This window comes from Sus scrofa, chromosome 1 (assembly GCF_054392235.1).
Source record: "Sus scrofa isolate SSC_HxYL_T2T_F1_AM1 chromosome 1, Sscrofa_HxYL_maternal_Yorkshire_Landrace_v2.0, whole genome shotgun sequence".
NCBI lineage: Eukaryota > Metazoa > Chordata > Mammalia > Artiodactyla > Suidae > Sus > Sus scrofa.
Window position 1 is genome coordinate 21,008,643 of NC_139383.1, and position 22,577 is coordinate 21,031,219.

At 41.2% G+C, this 22,577-nt stretch overlaps 1 protein-coding gene and 1 long non-coding RNA gene across 17 annotated transcripts in view; one reads left to right on the plus strand and one right to left on the minus strand.

The window, feature by feature from the left end:
- UTRN (utrophin) overlaps positions 1-22,577 on the minus strand; it is a 535,632-nt gene that overhangs the window by 457,429 nt on the left and 55,626 nt on the right. For 10 of the 16 annotated variants that reach the window (XM_085024287.1, XM_085024281.1, XM_021072259.2 and 7 more), the window contains exon 1: positions 16,250-16,353. The exons of 2 other annotated variants lie outside the window; for them this stretch is intronic. In XM_085024287.1, coding sequence (XP_084880413.1) covers positions 16,250-16,343 — 94 coding nt within the window. In that variant the 5' untranslated portion in view covers positions 16,344-16,353. Of the gene's footprint in view, positions 1-12,487; positions 12,584-16,249; positions 16,354-22,577 lie in introns of those variants that run through there. 4 more of the 16 variants (XM_085024309.1, XM_021072310.2, XM_085024305.1 and 1 more) reach the window with 1 other exon arrangement.
- LOC146405964 (uncharacterized) lies at positions 1,370-8,154 on the plus strand. The gene is made up of 3 exons (XR_014845201.1): positions 1,370-2,770; positions 3,898-4,267; positions 4,833-8,154. It is a non-coding gene; the product is annotated as an uncharacterized LOC146405964 (long non-coding RNA).

Genomic DNA, 22,577 nt, shown 5'->3' on the forward strand with positions numbered 1-22,577 from the left:
ATGGATATGTGTCTATGTATGCCTGGGTCATTTTTTTGTACAGTAGAAATTATCACAGCCTTGTAAATTAGCTATACTTCAATGAAACTTAAAAAAAAAAAAAAGAAAGAAATGTAGCTATTACAGGGGAGCCAAATTTGACTTTATAAAAATAAGCTCCAATAAGATGATTTTTTTTTGAAATTAACAAAGTATTTTACTCATCTTTGTTTCCATTTTATTATTACATTATTATTATTACTATTATTAATTTGGCCTTTGTTTTCATCCTTTAAATTTTAGTAAAGTAGTGGCAGTGTAATGAAAAAAATCGTTGGAATCAATTTGTACTTCTAATTAAAAAGCCACCTCTTTCCTTATCAGCCATCTCTTTTAGGATCCAAAAATAGACCCATCTGGTCTCCCCCCTCAATTCCTGGATGGATTTAACTCAAACGTAGCCCTCCAGATTAAGTCAGAAATTGAAAACTTGCTCTGCCTGCCAAACTAGCAGAGCTGCAAGCTAAAACTGTGTTCCCCGGGCATTAATAATTAGCTCAAATACAAGGACAAATTAGGAGGACCAGAGATGAGGATTTTTTTTTTCTTCCTAACATTAGTCTGTCTCTATGTGGAGAGAGTGACAAATTGAACACTGGTCTTTGTGAAATCCAGCAAGCCCAGAGTCACTCTTGGTATGAGGGAAGTGGGCAGAAAGTCACATTAGGTGGGGACATGAAAAGCCAACCTGCCATGGCTTGAATCCCACCATGCAGTCCAGAGACTCTTTTCTTAGGGCACCATGGGCAGAAGCCTAACTAGAATATTTACTTGTCTAAATTGTCTCTTCAATCCGTGAAACTAAATTCACCTGCTTCCTATACAGCCAGGTCCTTCGAAAGCCTTCTATTTTCCTGGCCTGTTTTCTTTCTGCTTTCATCGAGATCAAAGGAAAGGTTGGCTAACATCTTAGTTGGGTTCCCCCCAGAAGCAGACTGTGAGATAAGGATTCCAGTATAAGCAGTTTATTTTGGAGGCCATCCCAGGAAATACTGGTGGGGTGTGAAGAATTGAGAGGAAAGAAAAGGCAGCCAATAAAAGGGTCTTTTTCAATTAAGTTATCACTGAATCTTAACCAGGAACCTGGGAGAACCAGTGTGAAATGCTCACCTCAAAGATATCTTACCTGAGAGGCGAGAGACCTGGGGGACTTATACTATAGTAAGTCACTGGCTTTGGGTTGCTGGGGACTGGCATGTCCTGCCAACACCTGGTGTGAGTGTGAGCTTTTCCAGCCAAGCAAAGGAAGGCAGGCAGGTGAATGTAGGTGCCTGCAGCTGGCAGTTCCCCTGCACCAACCTGCTAAAAGCAGGGGTTATGGTAGGGCATCAACAGCCTCTGCTACAGCCAGGATGGAGACTATTTCCAAAAGGGTAAGCCAGCGGCAATCCCGTTAAGATGACACACATCACAGAACACAAGGGTGAGTGCTTTTCCACCAAAATATCCTTTAAAAAAAAGAGGACACCACCTTATATTTAAATCCAGAAAGGTTTCATATTACGGGGACACTGTCTATTACTGCGTCTTAATCTGAAACAGCAAAGGACCATTTAGGTAACACACAGTAACCTGAAAGGACCTCAACAAGGTTCAACTCGGATGCTACGAAAGGTCAAGCAGAGAGATTTCATACAGACTTGGTGATTGAGGGTATACGCCTTTTCAACTTCAAAGGATGGATGGCAAAGCAGCTTAAAAAAAAAAAAAAAGCATGGGGGGAGGGAAGTGAATAAGTCAGAATCCTTAGATATGACCATACAAACAAAGAAACATGGGAAATGCTTGTCTTGACTACTAATTACTGGAATTGAAAATAAAACAATATGTGGTACTCACAATTGGATACTGGCTGGAACTCAGAGATATCAACATGCTTATTTACAACTTGAGGCAGGAATCTTAACACAGGCCTTCTGGAGAGTATTTAGTCATACATGTCTGAAGCCCTGAAACTAGATCTCTTGTTCCCAAAATTCTATGTCTAGGAACTTATCAGAAATAAGGAACTGAAATGAAGACTGGTAGGGAGCAAACAATAATAATAGCAATAACAAATACTTATACACCACACACAAGAGCAGGGCCCAGCTGCTCTAAATGAATTACATCAGGATTCTCAACTGGGAGGGAGTCTGCCCTCTAGGAAACCCTTAGCGATGTCTGGAGAGACTTTTTCTTTATCAGAACTGGTGGGTAGGGGCCAGGGATGCTGTTAAACATCTAGAACGTACAGAATAGCTCCCCCAGCAAGACTTATCTGGCCCAGAGTGGCAACAGTGCTGTGGTTGAGAAACCCTGCTTTTTATCTATTCACTTACATCATCCTCAAGACAAACCTGTGGTATTTTTATTAGCTCCATTTTACAGATCAATACAGATAATTTGTTCAATGCACTGTTATACATAATGTTGAAAAACTAGGAATAAACTACATACCAAAAAACAGGGAGTTAATAAAATCATGTACATCTACATAATGGAAACATGAAAACACTTAAGAAACATTATAAAACTAAAATACCAGAGCAAAAAAATTAGAAGTGCTATATAATTACAATTATTTTAAGATATGAATATAAAGACCAAATGGGGAAATAAGACTTGAAAGTTACAATAGTGTTAAGATGGAAGAAATAGGAGTGGATTTTTTTGGTTTTCTAGTGTTGTTTCATATTAACTGTGATTTTTTTTTTCTTTTTTTTTAGGGCCACACTCGCGGCATATGGAGGTTCCCAGGCTAGGGGTCGAATTGGAGCTGTAGCTGCCGGCCTATGCCACAGCCACAGCAATGCAGGATCCGAGCCGCATCTACAACCTGCAGCACAGCGCATGGCAACGCCAGATCCTTAACCCACTGAGCGAGGCCAGGGATAGAACCCGCATCCTCATGGTTCCTAGTCAGATTCGTTTCCACGGCACCATGACGGGAACTCCTTAGCTGTGATTTTTAAAAGAAAAAAAAAAATACTTGAAGCTCCCTCTGGCATTGTCACTGCTATGGCTCAGATCACTGCTGTGGCACAGGTTCCATCCCTGGTCCAGGAACTTCCACATGTTCCAAAAAAAAAAAAAAAGAAAAAGAAAAAGAAAAAACACTCATCAATGAAGATAAGAAATTTGACTTTTTTTAAAGAATAAAAGTTTTTATAAAATAAGGAACATCTTATTTTAATACAAGCGTTAACAAGCTAAGAAGATATCAAGACATTTAGGAAGACTGATTTCCATGGAACCGTGCCAATGTTAGTGTTTTCAATTCTGAAGTCATAATACTCCATGCAGGGCAAGAATGCATAAGCTAATTTTACGTCTACCTCTCTTTGACTTATTTCATGGCTCACTATCATCTAAAAAGGATGGGCGAGAAAAAAAATCAAATTTCGATTCAGCTAAATCTGATTCATTTCAGTAGCTCTACTATGTATAGTAATTTAAACATTTTAAATATATTAATAATAGTAATAATATTAGTAGTAGCAACATTATTACTGTTGCTATTATTAGCAACATGTATTGAATGCTTCCTGCATGGATTACTATATAATCTAATCCCCACAACATCCATATGAGGTACATGCTTTCATGGTTCCCATTTTTCAGCAAAGCTCACAGACATTTAAAATTAAGGAATTTGGAGTTCCCGTCGTGGCACAGTGGTTAACGAATACAACTAGGAACCATGAGGTTGCGGGTTCGTTCCCTGGCCTTGCTCAGTGGGTTAAGGATTCAGCGTTGCCGTGAGCTGTGGTGTGGGTCACAGACGCAGATAAGATCCCGAGTTGCTGTGGCTCTGGCGTAGGTTGGCGGCTACAGCTCTGATTCGACCCCTAGCCTGGGAACCTCCATATGCTGCAGGAGTGGCTCAAGAAAAGGCAAAAAGACAAAATAAATAAATTAATTTAATTAAATTAAATTAAGGAACTTGCCCAGAGTGTACAGAGCTAGTAAATGGAGATAACTGAATTGAAATTCAGGCAGTCTGATTCTGAAGCCCAATCAAAATATTAGTGTGCTGGGGATGAGGGGGGTGAGGGGAAGACAGGCTCTCCCCCAGCAATGAACTGATCATATCTGATACTTGGGATGTTCAACCTGCCTTTTGAAGAACATTTCCTAATTTGAGTAAACTTAACAATGATTTGACCAACAGGATCTCGTATTTGAAATGATTTCAAATTACTCAAATTATTTTTTGTTATTTCAGATTTAAATATTGTAAACAGGAGTTCCCGTCGTGGCGCAGTGGTTAACGAATCCGACTAGGAACCATGAGGTTGCGGGTTCGGTCCCTGCCCTTGCTCAGTGGGTTAACGATCCGGATCCGGCGTTGCCGTGAGCTATGATGTAGGTTGCAGATGCGGCTCGGATCCTGCGTTGCTGTGCCTCTGGCGTAGGCCAGTGGCTACAGCTCCGATTCAATCCCTAGCCTGGGAACCTCCATATGCCGCGGGAGCGGCCCAAGAAATAGCAACAACAACAACAACAACATCAAAAGACAAAAAGACAAAAAAGACAAAAAAAAAATATATTGTAAACAATGATTTTTATAATCAACCAACATTGACAAGTAAATACTTGCCAAAAACAGCTGAGTGGATACATAGGCAAAAAAAATAAGGCTGTCAGAATTTCCATAAGGAGTCCTACGACGGAGATTCTAACACAAGGGGATTTCATCTGATCCTCATATCCTATTGGGTAGCCTGTCCTCCCAGAATGAGGATTTAAAATAATAATAGTAAGTTTATAACCCGTCCGTAAGAAAATGGCTACCTGAGACTAAAAAACAGGGGACTGTCTGTTTAGACAATTGAAGTGTCTATTTCTAGAATGCTAAGGATAGGAAGGGTAACTATAAAACACTATTTGTAGATATTAAATTATTGGGCTTAAGTGTTTCTAGTCTAATCTCACCTCCCCAGAGTATATATTATGAAATGAAGTCATTGAAAACAAAATGCTGTGATCTTCTGAGATCCCTGAAGCGAAGATTAACTTAGCAAATAACAGGGATCAGGACACTAATTACATATCATCATGGGGAAACAAGGGAAATTTGGCATGAACCAAAGTACAGGCTTCTACCCGGGCTGAGGCACTATCAGTTCAAAGCAGGCTACAGGTTGGTGTGAGGGAGAAGGAGGAACAACTGGTCTCCAAATTCCACACCTAAACAACCTCCAAATCCAAAGATGGCAGGTGAGGAAAGAGGGCAGGTGGATTGAGCTGAGACACACATGCATGTGTCTTTGACAAATTGTGAGTAAATCTTATTACCAAAAAGATAGCCTTATCTATAACATATGTGGAGATTTCACTATATGAAGGAATCCTGAGATGTCTTTCTCAGCTGTATATCTTTAAACATCAGCCATAACTGCAATGAAGGAAGATAACAACAACAACAGACACAGCAAATATTTACACAGCAGTTAGCAAAGCTGTAACAGGCCGCACTAAATGCTTTCTATCAGGGCTTTTCCACCGGGAGCAATCCTGTCCCTTAGGAGACATCTGACTATGTCAGGAGATATTTTTAGGGTATTTTAGACATTAGTAGGACTGACAAACACATTCACCAGCCTTCATTCCTTCTGATTATTTAGACAGCAACCGGATGGGTGGGAGCTCATGCCTTACCAGGTGTTAAATATTTTTAATAGTATACGTCTGCTTGAATATACCATAAATAGTTAAAACAAATATCATATCTAACAAAACCTGAGATATCAATGAATATTTTCATTAATATGGAGTACTTCAGATATATATGAACTGAATGTCAGTCTTTGAAAATAACTTTCCCCTTTTCCGAAAGGCCGACACCCGAAAAATCTTTTTTTCATAATCTAATTATCACAGGAATTGGCCCATTTGCTTTGTGACAATACTTGCAACTGTGACTGCATGTAAGAATTCAAATGCAAAATGCTGACTTAAAGAAAAACTTAATACAAATTATCAGTAAGATTGAATCTATAAATCTATAAACTTCTAACAATAACTTAAGGAGGACTTTGGTTAATGATACGAATAATAACTTAACGAATAATAATGTATCAGTATTGGTTCATTAATTGTGAACCGAGTAAATGTCACATAGTAATATAAGATGTCAGCTACAGAGGGACCAGTATATAGGAACTCTCTGTACCATCTTTGCATTTTTTTCCTTTCTCGGCTGCCCCCCACAGCATATGGAACTTCTTATGCCACGGATCGAATCCTAGCCAGAGCGACCTACCCCACACCTGCAGCAATGACAGAGCCTTATATACTGCACCAGGACAGAGATCCGAACCAGCCCCTCCACAGAGACAAGCTGGATCAACAACCCACTGCACCACTGCCGGAACCCCCATCTTTGCATGTTATTTCTATAGACGTAAAATTATCCCAAAATAAAAGTTTGCTTCAAACAAGGTAAAAAATAAATGTTACAGTATATTTGTCTGAGGAAAAAAAAAAATGCAAAAAGCTAATTCTGGTACATCCATTACTACACACTGTTGTTCAGGGTCACACACTGTTGATTTACAGGACGATACAGAAGGACAGTCAACAATCACCCAGGTGGCTTTTGGCTGTGCTGCTGGATTCCACAGGCACACCTGCTTTCCATAAATTTCTGAACAGAAAAAAGAAAACTGAGCAACTAAAATGGGCCAGGAGCTAGAGGAGGTCTGAGAATTCAACGTCTAAAGCTGGGGTTCTCAAACAGGCAAAATGACCGCTTGGAGGGATTGTTAAAATGCAGCAACTTTCAAAAACACTGATCTATAACATCTGGCATAAAGGCTGGGACAGATGAACACGTCTAGGGATCACTGGCTTTGATCCTGGCAGGGAAGCTAGGAGAGGGGCAGAAAAGAGGGCACCCAGCACTCTCCTGACCTAGAGGTCAGGAAAGAATCCTAGAAAAGGCTTATTTGACCAGCCGCTGGAATGAACTGGTTTTGATCTAATAGCAGAATGAACCTGAGGACACACCCTCTTTGCAGGGAAAGCTCAGTATCAAGAACAGTTACAGGTCCTGAAAGTAACTGAGCTCTGAGAACAAAGTACCCACCACCCCAGCTGGAAACCAGCAGGGCAGATGAGCCTAACTCAGGTCACTTCGGGGTCAGAGGAAGGGGCTTTGCTTTTCTGAACTCAGTTGCAGACAAAATATGCAAAGAGGATTCCAGAGCCTGACTGGATGCTGCCTCCCCAAACCATCCTGCCCCCTCTAACTTGGGCAGTCATCTCACTGGAAAAGCTTTTTCACATGCTAAAGGTTTTCTCAATTTTTGCCTACCTGAGTAGCAAAATATTTGTCATACTGACCCAGGTTGCTTGGTTTTGAGATTTCTTTGCTCTTTATTATTTGTTTGTTGTTTGTTTCCTCTATAATTAGCCTGCCAATAGGCATATCTCCTGATTGTCATATGTCCATTTTCAGCAGCACTCAGGCCCCTACCCTTCAAATTTACTGGCCTACACCTCAAAACTGAAGACCTAGGCCTAAAGAAAACAGTCACCAAAATGAGGGCCTAAGGCACTTTACTGGTGTCTGCACACTGCACACATATGCAAATGTCCCTCATAATCTATGCGAGTCTGCAGGGCATACAGTGGTCCTGGGCTGCCAGTGAGCAGAATCATATAGTTTAAAACCTAATTAAAAAAAAAAACAAAACCCTGGGAGTTCCAGGCGTGGCTCAGCAGTTAACGAACCAGCTAGTATCCATGAGGACTTGGGTTTGATCCCTGGCCTTGCTCAGTGGGTTAAGGATACAGCGTTGCTATGACTGTGGCGTAGGCTGGCAGTCACAGCTCTGATTTGAACCCCCAGCCTGGGAACATCCATATGCCTCACCCCTAAAAAAAAAAATAAGACAAAAAAAAAAAAAAAAAAATCCCTGGAGTTCTTACTGTGGTGCAACAGGATCAGCAGCATTTCTTCAGTGCCAAGAGGCAGGTTCAATCCCCAGCCCAGCACAGTGGGTCAGTGGGTTAGGGATCCAGCATTGCTACAGCTGCGGCAGAGGTTGCAACTGCAGCTCGGATCTGATCCCTGGCCTGGAACTCCATATGGCACAAGGCGCCCAAAAAAGAAAAAAGGAAAGCAACAACAACATCCCTAGCAACAATGACAGGACCCAGAAAACAGCAGGTCTCCATAAGTATTCTAAATCATTTATTTTTGGCTCTTTTTTTCCTTCTCATTCTTAATCATGTGTGGCAAGAATATAGTTGACAGAAAACTGAGCATCACTTTATGTAAGAAACAAAGATAAGGAGTTCCCTTGTGGCCCAGCAGTTAAGGACTTGAGGTTGTCATTGCTACAGCTCAGGTTCAATCCGGGGCCCAGGATTCTGCATGCCACAGGTACAACAACAACAAACAAACAAAACAAAATGAAAGATGAGAAGTTTCAGAAAATTACAGAGAAATCAATGCTTACTTTCTTCCTAATACAAACCCAATATGATAAGGATTGTTCATCATAAAACACCAGGCAAATATTACCTACTGAATGACTTCCAAATTACGGGAAGCAAATGTCAATTCTTTATTACAGTAATCAACGGGGAGATTTACCTTCAGCACCATTCATTTCTATTTAGAGCTTATTACTTAGAGAAATTCTGCAGCATAAGGCCTAGCAACAAATTCAGTAAATACACAGAATGCAATCTCAAGGACTTTTTAAAATGGTGCTCAGCTTATTCAGCCACAGGCAAAAATCTCATCATAAAACCTACGATTCTTCTTGTAACGGCAGAAGAAATGGGTAGGAAGGAGGGGGATGGATAAGAAGGATCCAGTGGGACCTGGAAGGGAAAATGAGAACTGCAAAATATCCCGAACTTCCCAGCTTAAAATCCATCACTATGAAACCCACTGTAATTTTTTGAATACATAGGAGCAAAGATAGAATGTAATAATTATTCTTAAAGAATTCACATGGGCGGAGATAAAATGTAATTAAGTAGTCATGATTTTTTTTTCCTCCAAATATCTGATACATCACTGCCCCTGGCTAACACACACACAAACTATATTTTTCTTTGGCCTGCAGTAACACTAGTTCTTCAGAGTTTGACAATAAATAAACAACTAACTACACGGCTCTCAGAGTATTATCAGATACCAGGCTGCATGGGTGGTAGGAATTATCAGGAGAAAATGAATTTGATGGGAAAATAAATTTCTTCTGTACAATACAATCAGGAGCCTCTGATACCAGAAAAGGATTTGTTGCCTAAGAGCAGAAGCTAAAAGCACAGAATCCAGGAGTCTAACAAGAAAACAGTCCAGGTCAAAAGCCTGGAGACTCATGCTGGCAGCAGGTTTCTAGCTAGGGGCTGGCTGGGCCAGAAGAAAAGGCTCAGTGTGGGTGTGACAGGAAGAGCTATTTCTCAGAAGGCCAAGTGCACAGTTAGCTATCAGATGAGGCATTTCCATCGATGACATGCAAGTGACCTGGAAGAATCTGTGCAAGATGCCTTTCTTATAACTGCTGTGTAGCCCAGCCTCAAACAGTATCTGGATCAATGGCATTACACCAAAATCAAACATGTTTCCAGACCGTTAGGACAGTTTTCCTCAATTTGGAGAAACAGTCTTCTCTGCAGACTAAATAAAGCTTTTTATATGAGGCACCAAAAGGCAAACAGGTCACCCAGCACAGAATCCTACAGGAGGCTGCGTGCCCTTTCCCTTTGCTTGCCTTGCTTGCTTGCAAACAATAAAAACCTTTCTGAACAAATGAAAGTGAACTTTGAAACCAGCAAAACATTTCAGGCACCCTGCCACAAAGATATTCTCCAAGCAACTGCAGGCCATTTGCTGTCCTGTGTAGCTCTAAATTCCTTGCCACATACTGGATCTGTGGTTAAAGGAGCCCAGTAGAGAATTACAGGTTTGATGCTTTGATGTGAAAAAAATCACTACCAGATCTCGAAAGATGAGAAAAAAACTGGCAAATTTTCGGTATGATGGTGCACGTGGGGCCGCATTTAAGCCAATGTTTTATCTTCACTTAACATCTAAACTGTATTTTTTTCTCCCCTGTTTTAACTTAAAAAGCTCTACTCACATCAACAGCCAGCATTTATTATCATCCTTCCCACAATCTGCCAAGTACTGCACAAGGGTTTTTACATGCATACACCCATGAAGACTTACAACAGCCCCAGTATCCCCATTTTGCAAGAGAGCAAACTGAGACCCAGGATGCAGCATAGCTGGGATTCAAGCCTGAGTCTAAGGCCAGAGCCTCTTTCTGCTAAATGGAACATGTTCCATAAATTACACAGAAAATGGGTTATTCTAAAAATAATACTGGGATTTACCATCCCTATACAAATAAGTTATCAGTACATGAAAATATAATAAAAGAGTGAGTGCACCTAAACAATCACCAGTCTTGAGAACACCTTAGTTACCAGGCTCAGCACAGCTTGGGATAATGACGGCCCTCACAGCCAAAAGAGAAGGAGGAAAAAAAAGAGAGAGTCCAAATCCAAAGACTCAAGCTTCTGTCAGAAACCAAGACTGTCTTCGAAGTTGGAGGTGACCCATCTTAAAACTCAAAATTCAAATTAGTCATTCAAAATCTGCCATTTTGTATTCATTTCCTTCAGAATCAGTAACGATTTCACAGTCAGAGATCCATACAAGAGGAAAAAAAAGGGGGGGGGGGGGACAATGTATGAAAAGGCAATTCATTGAAGAATTTGTCCAAAGAGCCAATAAACATGCAGAGAAGTTCAATTTCACACACACACACACACACACAAGTTCAAACAATTCTATACTACTTTTCTTCTCTCTCCTCTTTGTGGATAGCAGTTTAACAGTCAAAGCAAACTTGCCCCCAAAATGACCCAAATGAACACTTTCATTATTTTTAATTTTTTTTAAATGGGAAGTACTGTGACAGGAGGATTTCAGCTTTAGTTTTAAAAAGAAAAACTGTGTTCGTGGGAATTTAGACATAAAGCTATACATTTGTATATACATAGACAAAAGTTTGCTAGGACAGAAAAAATTAGTAACAATGATCACAGAGAGGGAGAAAAACTGATCCTTTTCTACCCTGTATAATTTTTATTCTGCACTGAATTTTTTATGAAGGAGCCTGGTTACTCAAAATTAGATTTAGGATCAAAAGAGTACTACAGTAAAAATGCTTCATCACCTGGAGAGCCACCTCACAGAGAGGGCCATGCTAATTCCCACCGGGCTCACAATCCACATTTCAATACTTTGTGGTTTAGACAGAAAGTTTTTGACCTGTGTTCCTTTAGCCCTGGACTAAAGTTTCACTTCGTCACAATGGCAGGACTGGGCTGTGACTCATCTTCCTCTGCAAAACAATGAAAGTTCTAGTTCAATGGGAAAACACTACTCGAGCTGCCAGTTCACTGAACTGTTCGAATCAAGGTCAAAATATTGGGGCAGGAGCAAGGGAGTCGCTGTGTCCAGATCCTATCTGACTTTCACACCAGTCCTTCTGGGTGGCCCACCAACCAAATCCTGAATTTGCAAATGATTGGAATAGGAAGCGCCTGGGCCCCTCTAACTAGTAGGGTCAAAGCACGCACGAGAAACATGAAACCAGGATCCCTATCATGATCATACCTTTCAAGTAATGCCAAGGAAAAACACAACGAAAAAGATGTCAGGGTGCACAGCTTCCGCTTAAATGTGTTTTATCTACCATATGAACATAATTGGATTTCCCCTTCCTAGACTCTAGGGAGCAGGCAAAGCTCATCACCAACTGACTATGCTTTTATAATTTTTACAGATCTTACTATACCTTTTATTTAAGCTGCAGCTGTAACTATAGCTTTCAAGGTGCTTTAAAATATGTTACACATTAATTCCAACCACAATCCCCTGGGGAATTACTACTGGTTGGGGAACCCGTCTCAGAAGTTCAGTGCCTAAATTACACAGTCGGTGGCGGGGGTGGAGGGGACTGAGACTCAGGTCCCCTCCCTTGAACCCCTCCTCAGTACCCTGTTCACCACGCTTCTCATTTCCTCCCAAATTCTTCCGTTTCAAGGTCACTTTGCCTACCCTTTACCCAGTTGAACAATTTTTTTCTCTCAAGCTTCTGCAAATCACATTCCACCCAGTCTTCCTAACCACCAACTCATTTTCTTTATAAACATGAAGATCGGCTGAAAAGTCACAAGCCCAGAGCTATCTGCCCAACCCTCACTGCACTCTGATCACCCCAGTGCTGTGCTCCTTTATTCTCATACAGTCGGGCAGCCCCTGACATCTGATAATCACACCCCTTCCTTTCAAACTAACCCTGGCACGGAGAACCTTAGAAGAACCCCCACCTGTCCACCTCCGCATTCACACACAGACACCTCAGCCCCGCTGAAATTCTCATTCCAAAGGTCTCCACCTGCCTTGCTTCATGAAAACACTACCAACCAGGAGCCTTGTCTCTTCAGAGAGGTCTGCTCCAAGTGCCCCGAGTTAGCCTGCTGCCCTGTGATCGCTTCCAGGAGCTTCTTCCTGATGACAGCTGATCCTCGGACGGGCCACAGGCTCATATAACATCCTCTCCTACATCAGCACAAACCGGAAACCCAGAGGTCCAGCCCTCCGGCTGCTCCGAGGAATGTGCCCATCCAGCCGCTCCACAAGCAGACAAGTGAGACTTTCCTGCTTAACGGAGGTGGGTGCTGAGGTACAGCAGTGGCAAAGCTTTCTTCGAGCTCCTCTTCTGGAGCTTTCAGTCTAGGAGGGAGCCAGGAACACTCCCCTGGGCGCCTCCATCCTGAATCCATGTTACAATCACTTGGAGAGTTTTTGAAAAGCTGCCAAGTCCAGGCCTCAGTCTAATTGCAGCAGGATCCTGAGTGTGGGGTTCCCAAACCCTGGTGATTCTAATGTGGAACCAAGGTTGAGAGGATTTGAACCCATTCATCTAAAAAGGAAATGGCTTGACACAGAGACCTGTCAGCTTGACAAGAGAGCAGGAAGGCTGGCCAGAAAAGCAAGGCCTCCCAGAAGCAGCTTCCTGAGCAGGGCAACTTCTAGACATAAATCACCAAATAATTTTGTATTTCACACATGCCCCAAAAAAGAGCCTTTTTTTTTTAATTAATTAATTTATTTTTTTTATTTTTGTTCCTGCTCAATTAGATTATCTGTAAGTGACATTTGGTCATCTGTACACAGACATCAAGATTAAGAAACGGGGAGTTCCCGTCGTGGCACAGTGGTTAACAAATCCGACTAGGAACCATGAGTTTGCAGGTTTGATCCCTGGTCTTGCTCAGTGGGTTAAGGATCTGGCGTTGCCGTGAGCTGTGGTGTAGGTCGCAGACGCGGCTCAGATCCTGCGTTGCTGTGGCTCTGGCGTGGGTTTGGCAGCTACAGCTCTGACTAGACCCCTAGCCTGGGAACCTCCAAATGCTTGGGGAGTGGCCCAAGAAATGGCAAAAAGACAAAAAAAAAAAAAAATTAAGAAAATGAAAGGTAAATATTTTAAAATGTAAAGATTGTATATCACAGATAGATACAGATATTCAGATTTCAGCTTGCTCAATTTCCCCTTGTTGTACCTGAATGGAGAGCTGAGAAGCAAATGCGCTAAGCGAACATTCCCTGTTTTGGAAGACAACATAGGGCAAAAGGATGGACAATTTCAAGAATAACACTGAAAAAGGCTCATTTTGAACAATATCAATTTAAATTTACTCCATCTGATTACTTCTCTTATTATTGCCTTTAGGTTTCACAACAGTCCTTTGAAACATCAACCCCTGAATTGTCAAAAGATTAATGCAAAACACTAATGGTTTCATTCTTCCCACCTTACTTGAGGTCTGTAAAAAAGGATTCATCCCAAAGTTTAATCTATTATGGCGACTACTTGGAAGACCAAAAAAGGTCACTTATTGCAATAGAATATGTCATCCATAAACGTGTACTTTTTAATACTTTTATAACAAGATCACTAAAGAGATCTACCCTGCAGATTCAAGAAAATATTAAACTAAGAACAGCCAATAAGAAGAGCACCTAGGCTCTTACAGAATCTGGAAGCATGTACACACTGGTTTTCTGTTTTTATTAAAGTAACATGCCCTGAAATGTTTTTTTTTTTTAATGTTTTCTATTTTTCCTCAAGCCTTTAGACCAGTCACAGGTCAGAGAAAGAATGCTATCTGAATGAACCAGAATCCCATTTTTTTTAAGACGGTATCTTTATAAAATTAAAATTTTAGCTGAATACAGTAAATATTTGAGTAAATTAAAACATTATCCCTTCCCTAATAATTTGGTACCAAATATAAAGTATATTTTTGTTTTTCTTCTTTTTTTCAATATAGTGATTTTTATTTTTTTCCATTATAGCTGGTTTACTGTGTTCTGTCAATTTTCTACTGCACAGCCTGGTGACCCAGTTACACATACATGTATACATTTTTTTCCTCACATTATCATCCTCCATCATAAGTGACTAGATACTGTTCCCAGTGCTACACAGCAAGATCTCATTGCTAATCCATTCTCAAAGCAATAGTCTGCATCTATTAACCTCAAGCTCCCACTCCATCTCATTCCCTCCCTCTCCCCCAGAATTTATATTTAAAGCTTCAGTCTTCTCCTTCAACAGTCGGCTTATTATTTAAAGGTTTGTTTGTTTTTTCTTCTAATTCTCTGATTTCAACCACTGTAGTTACCTGAGACCCTCTGTAACAAGACAGTAAGATACAGAGTAGCAGGCGATAAAGTAAGACTATTCATGCTGTGGAAGGAAGAGGATTAAGTGAGAGTCAAGAGATATCGCTGAATGGACACAAGGCTGCGAGCCTGCTCCAGGACATGGGGTTTTAATTCAGGTCCCTGACAGGTATTTTAATTTTCTGCTGAGACCATATGGCTCTTTTACTAAGAGAGAAAAGTAATAGCCAAAGAAAAGAATTATAGCACACTGATCTCCTAGTATACTAAAGCTGCTAAGAAAATACGGGCTGTTCCAATCCTTTCACTTTATTTATTGATTGATTGATTATTTTTTTTTTTTTTTTTTTTTTTTTTTTTTTAGGGCTGCACCTGCATTATATGGAAGTTCCCAGTCTAGGGGTTGAATGGGAGCTGTAGCCGCCTCCCTACACCACAGCCATAGCAACTCGGGATCCAAGCCGTGTCTGCAACCTACACCCACAGCTCACAGCAAGGCAGGATCCTTAACCCACTAAGCGAGGCCAGGGATCAAGCCCACATCCTCATGGATACTAGTCGGGCCCGTTAGCACTGAGCCACAACGGGAACTCCTCCTCTCACTTTAAATGTGGTCCAGAGTGAGGATGCCTACCAGTATCTACCACCTCATTCATACGGCGTTAGAAAGGAAAACATCCACAGGGCAAGATGTAATTCCAAAGGAAAGAAAACAATTAAAAAAAAAAATTCTAACCAGCCTAAAAGTTTTCCCTTAGTAACAATATTCAAGCATGACATATGAGATCAAATAATACTCATCACTTGAGATTTTTTTCTTCCTCTGAAAGCTTATATGACCAGTACATAAAAAGATAGATTAAACCAGATATGGACGTCTGACCCGATCAGAAAAACTACGTCACCCTGGAAATAAACTCCAGTGACAGAAAAGTACGTAACCACAGCCAATGTGAAGTTTTGCATCTGCGTTTCCTCTGAGCAAGGCTCTGTTCAAACAAATTCCCCTCCATTTACCGCCCCCCGCCCCAGTACAAATTCCCCCATTAAGAGCTCCGAACTACCTATTTTTAAAAGTAAAATCAAGTCCAATATGGGATGAGCACACCACCACACAACAGCACAAAGGAAACTTTCTAGGACAGTAAACAGTCAACACATCATAAGCTAGTCTGAAAGCACATGAAGCATATGTGTCACAACAGATAGATGGTTCCCTGACTGCTTTTTCCTAAGAAGCCAAGAACTGGAAAATGATCACATTCTCGAGAGAAGGATGAAGCTGACAGCCCGGGTCTCCACTTTTCTGGGTTTACAATGGCGTCAGGAAGGACAGGACGGGCTGCTCCCATCCCCGGCCAGCTCCTGCCTTCTGCAGCTCTGTTACCCAGACGCAGGGTTCAGGAGGTGACCGAGAGAACCCTGTCTTTGCTGACGTCCTCTGTGCAAAACCTCATGGACAGGAGGGCCGGGGGCCGGGCAAGGTGACAAACTTACCTGGTAAAGGCTTGCCTGCCTGGCGAGCACCAGGCCCTGGCAAATCAAATCTGCATTTCTTCCCACGGAAGGTGGTGACTGCCGGGCCGCTCATTACCTATATTGGCTTAAAGGAGGAGGAAAAGAGGCAGAGGAAGTGGATTTTAACAAAAGCAGCTTTCGAACTGCACACTGGGATGTCCTGTTTTGGGGTGGCTTTTATTTTTCCCATGAGAGGATCTGACTAAACCTAACTGAATCTCTTCTAAATACCAGACAGGAAGTTACACTTAGCAGTTAGTGAAAACTCCTTAGGGTCATTTTTGGCGGCTGTTGTTTTAATTGTCACAGCGAAGGGCCTTTGAATGTTTCTGATCTACTACAAAGAGATTTATAACTTTGCTTCCTGTTTTGACAGCGTCAGCTGGTAAGGGACGCCTCCACCCACCTCCTCACCACTAGGTGTATAAATAGAGGCGCTTGCCGTAGGTATAGGACTGGGCCAAGAGTCTAGTTACATATTAACTCTACTTCAAAGAATAAACTGGATCTGTTATTTCACCTTAATATGCATATAAGTCTTGGGAAAATGAAACTCAAAAGGATTTCTTAATTCCTTAGAAATTGCCAGTATGGAAAAAATAAACGCAACCACATAGAATAAGGTGATGAGAGGTGACAGTTTTGACTCATACTTTCCAGCCTATTCTCTCTTGTGTATTTGCCTTGCTCTTTTGCTATCTCTCATGTAGATGCCAACCACACACATACAACCAGCAAGGAAAATCATTACCCATATTACCTCCCATCTGCTTTCTTATTCCTGTTCTAAAGCTTTTTCTCCCCTGTTCTCACATTGAAACTTTCCACTTACAAGCCAAGATTTTCATAAAATATGTACCCTTGTTAGGATACACACAGACTTAAATCAGAAGGCATCTCTCTTCCTGCTACTGACTGAGATACAGAAAAGAGAACTAGTCATTTCTTGTCTCACCCTAGTCTCCTCCTTATCTCTGTATTTCTCTAGACTAGCAGCCATCTGACAGGCAAAATACTCTCTCTAAGCCTCAATCTCCAAACCTGTAAAATGGGAATAGTGACCTCGCCTGTCTCCTGGGATGTTGTAAGGACAGTGAGGTGAAAAGCACGATGATACACATTATGTCACAAAGTCAAAGCCTGATTTTTTTGTTTGGTTTTTTGGTAACAGCTTTATTGAGATATACTCAATATGCAATTAACACATTTAAAGTGTTGGAGTTCCCCTCATGGCTCAGTGGTTAACAAATCCAACTGGGAACCATGAGGTTTCGGGTTCGATCCCTGGCCTCGCTCAGTGGGTTAAGCATCTGGCGTTGCCGTGAGTTGTGGTGTAGGTTGCAGACCCGGCTCAGATCCCAAATTACTGTGGCTGTGGTGTAGGCCGGCAGCTACAGCTTGGTTTCGACCCCTAGCCTGGAAACCTCCATATGCCGGAGGAGCAGCCCTAGAAAAGGCAAAAAGACAAAAAATAAAATAAAAAATAAAGTGTATAACACAGTGGTTATTGGTGTATTTGTAGAGTGGTATATCCATCACCACAATCAATTTTGGAACATTTTCATCACCCCAAAATGCACTAGTCAACGATGGAAATCTAAGCAGTCTAGAGATCTGCCTCTCCTGAGCATTCTGCAGAAATAAAATCATTCAATCCATGGTCTTTTACAACTGACTTCCTTCACTTAGCATAATGTTTTCAAAGTTCATCCACGTTGTCATACGCGTCAGTACTTCATTTCTTTTTATGGCTGAATAATCTTCCATTATCTGAATACCCTACATTTTATTTATTCTCTTAGCAGTTGACGGAACTTGGGTTGCTTCTACCTTTCAGCTAATATGAATAATGTCGCTCTGAGCTTTCGTGTACAAGTTTTTATGTTGACATATGTCTTCATTTTTCTTGAGTATATACACCCAGGAGTAGCACTGCTAGGTCGTATAGTAACTCTACGGCCAATTTCTGGAAGAACTGCCAGACAGTTTTCCACAGTGTTGCACCATCGTACATTCCCACTAACAATGTATAAAGGTTCTAGTTCTCTACAGACTCACAACATGGACTGTGATCTGTTTTTTTGACTATAGCCACCCTAGTGAGGGTGAAGCAACAACTCATCATGGTCTGGTATCATTTCCCTGATGGTTATCCAAGTCCAATTTGTATCAGCATCCCAAAAATGTCTCCATTTTTATAGGCACGGCTAAATGCTCAAAACACACAACAACCAGTAAGACATGGGTACCACTTAATCAGAACAGATACCAGCTATAGTGCTGAAGCAAGATCTGAAAGGTGTTTAGCTTTACCAGCAGCAACGTTCCCATATGTATGAAAGACTTTCAACATTTAAAACTGGTATAAAGTAGTATGCCAGCTAAATACTGCTAGTCCTCATCTCCACCGAGAGGCTGCTAAAGCAGCTGTCTCTTCTTCCTCTTCCAAAGGGCTGCTTAAGAAAAGTTATAAGAAAATTAAATTCTCAATGAGCATGACCTTTTAATCTTTATATCAGTTATTTCCACCTATCTTGCTATATGTGTCTTCTTCCTAAATAGAAAGTCTCAATTAAAGCAGCCTTTTATTAGTGAATAAACATAATTATTTACAGGGACGAGATTTTTTTTTTGCCTTTTTAGGGCTGCACTCGCAGCATATGGAGGTTCCCAGGCTAGGGGTCGAATTGGAGCTACAGCTGCTACAGCCACAGCAATGCAGGATCCGAGCCCGTCTGCAACCTACACCATAGGTCACTGCAATGCCGGAATCTTAACCCACTGAGAGGGGCCAGGGATCGAACCTGCAACCTCATGGTTCCCAGTCAGATTAGTTTCCACTGTGCCACGACAGGTACTCCAATAGGAACAAATTTTAGACCAGATAGAATTTAAGACTGAGGAAATCACAAAATTTGAAGGAAGCCAAGAGGGATAAGTTAGCATATAGACACCAGCAATATTTTCCCCTTTTCTCTTAAAAAAAAAAAAAAAGGATATTAGGAGGATAATAATTATTCTAATTCAAAGGGATTGACTAATTCAAAGAGATTATCTAATTCAAAAATCTAACTCAAAGGGATTATTATATTTCCTAATTCAAAGGGATTATCATTTTTTTTTCAGACCTGGTGTGTGAACAAATTCATGTACAGTGCTGTTAATTACCTCTTTCCAAAACACTCTATTTTAGGATTTCAATTTTTTAATCCCTTAAAAAAATTAAACAGAATAAAATCTACATAAAGCGTAAGAAAACACAAAAAGGCTAAAAACTTTAAAAAACAACAGCCTTTTTCCTTACTTTTCAATACAAGGCCTAAGCCTTACAAGATACATTAATAATATGATTCATTCATCTTCTAAGAAATTTTCCATGTCCCAAGGCTGCACTGCGTAATCCATTGTTTTCGTTATTTCTTGGCATTCAGCTGACTATGAAACTGACCGCTGAACTTTCCTATGTCAAATAGAACTTTCCATTGTGGGAAATTTCTAAAACATTCATATTAAGCTAAGTGGAAATGTCATCATAGTTCAGGAGCAAATATGGTCTGTATCACCCAGTACAATTTCCAAACTAGATTCTACACAGAAAAGGCAAACCACCGAACTAAAACAAGCACAAAGACTACGTGCATCGGAGTTCCTGTAAATACTTGGCAGTAAAGAAAATCAGAAGCAACAATCAGTTTATCAAAGTTATCTGAAGGTTCTTCCAAAAAGGTCTAAAAGAAGGGCACTTTTTAAAAACTGTAATGTCTATCCACTGCCCCCTTCTTCTACTAGATTACACCATGGCCTCATTTTTAGTTCTTGTGAAATCAATAGACCATTTATGTTGCAAGTATCTGTCTAGGGTATGCACTTTCTTATTCAATCTGGTGTTGACAGCAGTAATCAAATTTTGTACATACCACTAGCTCTATTATAGCTCAACAGCAACTGGCTGCCAGCCTAGGTCTACTCTCATCAAAAAGGAAAGAAAGGAGTGGACGGCAGAGAGAATTACAGAACAAACCAGCTGAAACTACAGGAGGTGGTGCGGAAGTGAGAGTGTGAACAGATGCATTCGAGACTAATCTTCTTTCCACTGGGGAGACACACGCTGGGCACATCAGCACAGCCAAGTCCAGGTCAGCCAACCTTGACTATTAAAGGTAGGCATTTTCTTCGTTCTCTCCGTTATCTTTAAACCGTCTGGGATTAAATGTATTACAACTGTCAGTCCTAACCACTGAACCCACACCTAAGCCTGCAGAGCAGTGGACAAAAGCCAGAGATAAACCACACCCTCCAACACCAGGGAGACCAAATGTGAGGGAACACAAGTTCCAACACTTCCATGAACTGTCCAGACGCAACTAACTCTCCTGTGTGCATGTGAGCTAGGATCAAATCTTTTTCTCAGATAAAAATTTTCAATTAATCTTCTGTAAAAACAAGGTCAGCCTTTAAAAAAAGGGGGGGGGGTAAAAAAGGAGACCTGATTTTGCGATTCTACTTAACCTGCATTTTTAGAGTTCAAAATTTCTAAGAAACCATACTCATACTAACAATTATTCTCTACTCAAAGGGAGCATAGACGATACCATTTCCTGGTTTGACAAGCAACTGTTTTCTCATTTGTTTTTGGTTTTGTTTTTTTGTCTTTTTAGGGCTGCACTCGTGGCACAAGGGAGGTTTCCAGGCTAGGGGTTGAATCAGAGCAGTAGCTGCTGGCCACAGCAACAGCCACAGCAACAGCCATGCCAGATCTGAGCTGCATCTTCAACCTACACCACAGCTCACAGCAACGCTGGATCCTTAACCCACTAAGCGAGGCCAGGGACTGAACCTGCATCCTCATGGATACTAGTCAGATTCATTTCCACTGAGCCACAATGGGAACTTCTGTTTTCTCATTTTTTGAACTTGAAATAATTTTAGATTTAACCAAAAAGTTGTAAAAATAGTGTGCAGAGGAGTTTCCGTCATGGCACAGTGGTTAACGAATCCGACTAGGAACCATGAGGTTGAGGGTTCGGTCTCTGGCCTTGCTCAGTGGGTTAGGGATCCGGCGTTGCCGAGAGCTGTGGTGTAGGTTGCAGACGCGACTCGGATCCCGAGTTGATGTGGCTCTGGTGTAGGCCAGTGGCTACATCTCCGATTCGACCCCTAGCCTGGGAACCTCCATATGCCGCAGGAGCGACCCAAGAAATAGGAAAAAAAGACAAAAAAAAAAAAAAATAGTGTGCAGAATTCTCATAGTCTCTTCACCCAGCTGCCCCAAGTGTTACCATCTTAAATAACCAGAGTACAATCATCCAAACCTGAGAATTAGCACTGATGAATGCAATGAACTACTCTACAGATTTCATTCAAATTTCTCCAGTTGTTCCTTTTTTCTTATTCATGATTTAATCCCAGATCCCACACACAAGCAATGCATCAAAAATGCATCCTTTCCAATAAAGCATGCAATGAATGCTTTTGATCTCCCCAAAAGTTCTGTTTCCTTTCATGCTGATGAGGTAGTGTCAGCACAAGCCATTGAGTGTTCCAGGGGAGAAAGGTTCTTTTCCTCCCCAATTCTCTTATATCTAATCTGTGATTTAAGAGAATTATTACTCTAATAATTATAAGAATTATTACAACCTCAGCTTGTAAACACAGGCCAAATAGTTTCCCAATTTCTTGTTCAAAACCCTTAGACCAGATGTGTTGCCAAATTAGAACTTTTCCCATTTGAGAAAAATTATACAGCACATAGGCGCCACATGGCAAAAAACCAAAACTGTGAGATCCAAGGCAATGAGGACAGGGATCGAACCTGCATCCTCATGGATAGTAGTCAGGCTTGTTACCACTGAGCCACAACAGGAATTCCCTCTACCTTAGTTCTTGATCACGTTAAAGATTACTAACAAGGAGTTCCCACCGTGGCCCAGCAGAAACGAATCCGACAGGGAACCATGAGGTTGTGGGTTCGATCCCTGGCCTCGCTCAGTGGGTTAAGGATCTGGCATTGCCGTGAGCTGTGGTGTAGGTCAAAGACGAGGCTCAGATCCCGCATTGCTGTGGCTGTGTCACAGGCCGGCAGCTGTAGCTGTGATTGGACCACTAGCCTGGGAACCTCCATATGCCACAAGTGTGGACCTAAAAAGCAAAAAAAAAAAAAAAAAAAAAAGATTACTAACAAAAGCCCACATGCTGACATGAAGAGGATTTTTCACATGATTTTAACAACACACGTCTAAAAGTACTTGCTGTGCTACTGTTGGCATGGTTAAAACAATTACAAATAGCAAAAGCCAGAAAAACTTTT